General features: G+C 40.7%; 1 protein-coding gene across 1 annotated transcript in view; it reads right to left on the bottom strand.

Moving 5' to 3' along the window:
• The window catches only part of Slc38a11 (solute carrier family 38 member 11), a 53959-nt gene extending 47964 nt beyond the window's left edge, over window positions 1-5995 (bottom strand). The window contains exons 1-3 of the mRNA XM_004629972.2: window positions 5946-5995; window positions 5356-5470; window positions 3405-3479 (exon numbers count right to left, since the gene is read on the bottom strand). Coding sequence (XP_004630029.2) covers window positions 3405-3479; window positions 5356-5470; window positions 5946-5978 — 223 coding nt within the window. The 5' untranslated portion in view covers window positions 5979-5995. The remainder of the gene's footprint in view (window positions 1-3404; window positions 3480-5355; window positions 5471-5945) is intronic.
• Between the last annotated feature and the right edge of the window lie 12 nt (window positions 5996-6007).

Below are 6007 nucleotides of genomic sequence, written 5' to 3'. Positions count from 1 at the left end.
CCACGGTCCCTGTGCTTTGCCAAGCTTGTTTCAAGTAGGTGCTTTAGACCACTGAGCCATCTCTCCAGCCCCGTTAATCAATTTCTGATGTCCACATTGCTAGTAGTGACAAAGTCAGGACCTAGGAAGGCCACATAATCTATGCACTTAAGCACATATCCCCACTGCAGATTTTGCACAAGTCATTTTAAACCATTTCAGTCACAGTCTCTTCCTCTGTGAAAGTACAATATGAACACTTTCCTCGTGGAGCCAGAAAGACTTAGTTTTGGGGCTGCACGGTGCTCAACATCTGCCTAGCGTGCAGGCAGTGACAACGACTGCCTTCCAGTTAGTTCTTGCAGACTTCTCAACCTCCCTTCTCTCCCCTGTGAACATCAGCCTGACGTTCCAGCAAGGCTGAATCGCATATTTCTTGTGTGCACTTCCTGAACTAGAGAACCATGCTTAACATTCTTTACTAACTCACTTTCTCCCTGAACACCCAGAGCAACTCTCCCTTTTCCAGAATATTGCTATGTCTTTGGGGTAGTTCAATGCCAATTTCCTTCTCATGGGGTACAGATTTTTATTATAGTGCCTTCATGATATAGCATCATTATGTGGTGTTTATCTGTCAGGCATACTGTATTGTGAGCTTTAAACTGGCACAGGAAATTACTCTTTATTCCTACACTGGCAGCAGTGCCAAGGCCTAGCCCACTGTGTTCTGTGTATATTTGAGGAATAGATTAATGTCAATATATCAGGATTGCTAGATGTCTCCCTGATTCTAACTAAACATAACAAATGACCTCATAAAGAGATTTCAAAAATATTCTGCAAGTATAACAAATGTAGTTATTAATTTTAGTTTGTGGTGGGGGTGGGAAAATGCTTCAGTGAAAATTGGAATGCTGTCCTGAGGATGAACTAAAATTTGCCAGGTGGAGAAGAGGAGCAACAGACAACAAAAGCCTCTGTGGGAAAGGTGGAGGCAGTGCATACACATGTTCTAGATACAGGGATGGAACAGCTCAGAATGGGTGATGGACAATGTCTGCTCCGGAGCGCTGATGACAGGTGAGAGTAACTAGGGATGAGACTAGAAATGCAGACTGCGGCCAAATCTCAAAGGGATTTGATAATAATCATTTTTTTGTTGTGTTTGTGTTGTGTGCTTTGACTAGGGAATAATGAAGATGAACTGGACAGTTTTTGAAAGATAATTCTTACAGCAATACCGAGGACTGGTCAGAAGGTAGACAGTGGGTAAAGACAGGAAAACCGAAGAGCTGCTTATCAGCTAAGGAAGAAAGGTAGCGATGAGTTGGGTCATGAAAGGAGGGGACCAATGCCATAAATACTGTGAGGTTCAGGGAAGAACTATATATTTGAAATGAAGATGCCGAGGGTTTCTGAATGTTCAAAATGTATCGCTTAAAGTTAACATTTAAGAGTTATGTCAATCATAAGTATATATACTTTCATCTGCTTGTGAATCACAGGCCATGAACTTATACTCTTAAAAGTTTTAGGTATTTTGGCAGGACATGGTAGCCATCTGGGAGGCTGAGGCAGGAGGATTGCAAATACAGGCCAGCCTCTGCAAGTTAGCCAGTTACTGTCTCAAAAAATAAAATTAAAATCAGTGACCCCAGTACTTGCTTGGCATGCGTGAGGGCTTGAGATCAATCTACAGGACTTCCAAAAAAGGTCAGTTATTTCAAATATTAATTACTATGATTTTTTGATATCTCCGTAAATAATGATAGAAACCTTTAAGAAATAATCCATGACTGAATTAATGTTATTGAACAGTGAAAATTTCTTTTGAAGCATGCTTGGGCAATAAAAATTATTTTATCCTCAATATGAAATACAAAAATCTTAAAAATAAAGAATAAAATTATTTTGTAAATATTCACATTTCTTCAATATTTTACAAACACAGATGACTGTTTTAGCAACAGTCATTTACACTATGCCTTCTTTACTTGTAATATGAATTGGCTTTAGCAACTTATTTATTTGCTCCAAGTCCTGATTTCTCTCACGATATGTATTGTTTAATTTTTCTCTAGCTACTGGCTTACAGTGTGTGTAAACATTTACAAAGCACTTAAGCAATAGTAGTACACCTGGGCGGAAATTAATTATTTGTCAGCTCAGGTTATCTAGGAAACAGGAAATTTAAAAATCACAGGGCAAGTCTTTGGATAAAGTTTTGAATTTGACAATGTTTTAACCAAGGAAATGCAATTTTAAATACCATCAACTCTTAATCAGCAGAGTTAAGGGTCTCCTGCTACCAAGTAATCAGTGTAAGTCACTAATTTGCTCACTTGCGAGATCCAAATCCCCCAAGGATTTTGAAGGGAGTGGAAGGATCAGGTGGAGGAATCAGCTTGCCAAGGATGTGGTCTTTGGTGAGACGAGCTGGGCTCTAGTGTGGTGGGGATGGGGCTCTGGAGCTGGGCTGCACGGCATTTGTCGGGAAGCTGGCTTTTGGATTCCTATCGGTTGGACATTTGCTGAAAGCTATGGGGCCACAGAGTAGGAGAGTGTAAAGTGGGTCAAAGCCTCACGGACAGGTGGCTCTCGCGAGGCCCAGGCCAGCACGCAGAGCACAGGCAGCTGGAGTGTTTTGTACTGGCTCTCAGAGGGTACCTAGGCTGCCAGTCACCGAGGTTCCACAGACGCCCGTAGGCGATATCTATTACAATTGCTGCTGATCTCTCTGTGAGTGATCCCAGGGCACAGGGAAGATGCTGTGTTTGCTATAGGTGAGCTGTGGGAGTGATAGCGCTTGAGTTAGGATAAGAGAAGAGATGATTATGAGCAGTACGTGCTGCATTTGCACCAGAGTGACAAAACCCAGGAGTCAATGAGTCTGTTACGTGATGAGAGGGGAAGAAGAGAAGGGACTGAACAGTGCCTTAGTGTTGCGTTTAAAAACAGGGTCAGCCCGGGAACAGGGCAGGCTCAGGCAAAGTGGGGAGAGATGGCGAACCCTGATAGTCGGGCACCAGAACCCCAGTTCCACCTGCACAAACTCCACTGACAAAGGCAGCTCATTCGCATGCACCTGTTCCAAGCCTCACTCTGCATTTCCCGGCATAATCCTCTCTCAGTCTTAACCAGCCTCAAAATTGGCTCTCCCGCACACCCCTTTCTGCATGAAGGGAAAAGGCATATGAAAAGGATTTAAGGTTGGTGATATATTGCGCTCTTCTACTTTAAAAAGTGTTGAAAGGAAAGGATTAGTATGAAAACTAAATCTCCTCAGACATAAAGCTTAAATTCTTTAGGATCCTTTGATGCACGTCTTAATTAACTTGGCAACTTAATTGCAGGATGTACTTGTGTGTGAAGACATCACTGAACAATTTAAGGTTAGGCACATGCAAGTAGACAGTACTTACCTGTAATATATGACACCCAGAATAAAAGCAGTATTCCCAGAGGAAATCCAGCTTGCTTCATTGAATAAGGCAATCCTGGGAGAAACATGAAATGCCTTAATCCTCAAACTGATAAGACAGAAGTATTACAGAAGTATTATCCCAATTGCTGCATATAATACTATATATTAAGTAAACGTATATATTTATATGCCATAGTTGTAAGCAGCATAAAGGATAGTCCTACATTAAAATGCATATTAATCCATTTACTTTAGACTAAAATGTTATTAAGACAGGCTATGTCAAAAGAGCAAATTTACAGGGTTTTGGAATAAGAATTGGAAAGTAGTAAGTCAAAAGTAGATGGAAGTTCACATAGATAAGATTTACTTCAGGATGAGGGTGACAGACATCCTTCAATACATGGAAAAATGAGCCCAGTCTGTCTTCATGCGTTAGCATAGAAAACTGAGATATTAGCAGGAGTAAAGAGGGATTATTAGACATCATTTCAGGCTGGCTCTGTGGGGAGCTGAGGCAGGAGGATCAAAAGCTCGAGCCCAGCTCGGGCAACTTAGCATCTTAGTGAGGCCCAGTCTCAATTAAAAGTAAATAAATAAAATAACATGAACTGGGATGTAGCTCAGTGGGAAGGCCCTCAGTTTAGCTCCTAGCACTACAAAACAAACCAAAACAACTGCTCTTCAAGCCAAAGTGAGGCAGCCATGTGGGAAAAGGGTAGAAAAATGTGAATGCAAAAGCCTTTTTTATATAGCTGAGGAGGTATATAAAATTACGTCTTTTAATTTTTAGAAAATGCATTTAGATTATGGGAAATATTCAAAATAAAAACTTTAAACATTTTTACTCCAACGTTTTATTTTCTGAAAAGTTTTCCTTAAAAAACAAGAATAAACTACAATAATGCTTTTTATTGTTGCTGATAAGAACCAATCTACAGCTGTCCCTTCAGAAGTCTACTCTAGAATTCAGCCTCCACCTCCATGGCACACGGATAGCAAGTTTTAAGTGAGTCTGCCTGCACTGTTCCCGCTTCACCTCCAATCACTCCAATTTGTGAATCACATTTTCAGTTCTTATATGGATAAATGTAAAACTGAGGACTGTTATTTGTGAGGAAGTAAGGAATACAGCTCACACCACATAAGCACGAACTTTCCAGTAGACTGCAATGACAAAAATGTAATAAAATGCTATGATCTCACCAGGTAACACAGTGTGCAAGATTCTGTTCTTTTTCCCCCTTTTTTCTGAAGGAATATTTTCAAATATCAAAAGAATACTAAACACTGAAAATTATCCTTAATTTTTTTGGCCAAATTTTTCCCTTGCTTCTCACACATTGATAAAATCTGAGCCATTTCTTTTGTCCGAAGCTGTCACATCCATTTCAGTCAACAAGTTTGTGTCACTGACTCATATTTAAAATTAATGCACCATAAATTCATAATTTAAATTATATATATATGGTCAAGGAAATATTGTATAGGTTTTTTTTTTCCTACAAGATTATGCCTTTTACATTAAACTTCTGTACCTGCAATATTTAAGAACATCTGCAGGTTTTCGAGAAGGCCATAATAAAGTATTTCAAGTAATAATTGATGTTTCAGAAAGACAAGTGAATTCGGTCATATTGTCAATTGATCAGACAGCACATGGAAAACACAATTTTCCAGCTTCTTCATTCCCTTCCACAATGAACGCAGAAATGTTCAAAGCTTGGGAGAATGAATCACAGTCCCATCTTCTATATTAAACAGACTTTCTTTAGGGGAGAGAAACAGCTTTTAAAGAAGAAAAGTATCAATTTTCTCATTGAGATTTTTTTCCCTTTAAAAAGAATTAATGAACCCTGGCGGTACATTGAGTCTTCTATCTGTCCTTTTCGCTGGGAAACAAGACAAAACAAAAAATCCCCCAATCACACAAAACACAGGACTCTTACCTATTATACCGGATCCTATAATCGAGTTGACAACGTTAAAAACAGCAGCAGACTGACAAGATTTCCCTTCATTCTCATGTTCAGAAACGAGGGTTTCTCGGCCATCTAGATCCTCCTATTTTGATAGATAAAATGGAGATTAAGCAAGTATTTATAGGCTCAAAAATTAAAAAAATAAAATCTCTAACAAGGTTTTAAGGTTTTACTTTATTCATTTGTCCGACAAATATGTGTTGCAAAAGTCTTAACCTAGCAGTAATGATACCTAATGTCAATAACGATAGCACAACAACGCTAATAAGGCGAATAACGAACAGCAGCAACAGTCGGGGGCAGCAGAGCTTGGGGGCGCAGCGCCCCGACGGCCGCGTGGAGCGCGTTGTCCCGGTCAGTAGAGTCAGAGATGCTCTTTGGGGGAAACTCAAGTTGTATCGTAGAAAGTGCTTGTCAAGGGAGGAAAACGTCAGATTACAGCATATTTTTTACCCCCTCCTGGAGAACTTTCTGCGGTGCTAAATCAAGACCCCAGGTGAAGGTTGCCAGGGACCGAGCTTGATTGCGAGGGCCCGGCCCGGAGCCTCCGCCTTTACCTGCGCGGGGCCGCGGCGCCCCTGGTAGCCCATCGCGGCCGCGGGGCTGCACCGAGGTCCGC

Source organism: Octodon degus, unplaced genomic scaffold, assembly GCF_000260255.1.
Source record: "Octodon degus isolate 3935 unplaced genomic scaffold, OctDeg1.0 scaffold00032, whole genome shotgun sequence".
Taxonomy (NCBI): Eukaryota; Metazoa; Chordata; class Mammalia; order Rodentia; family Octodontidae; genus Octodon; species Octodon degus.
The sequence above is the reverse complement of the archived record's forward strand: the minus strand, read 5'-3'. Positions and strand labels throughout refer to the sequence as shown.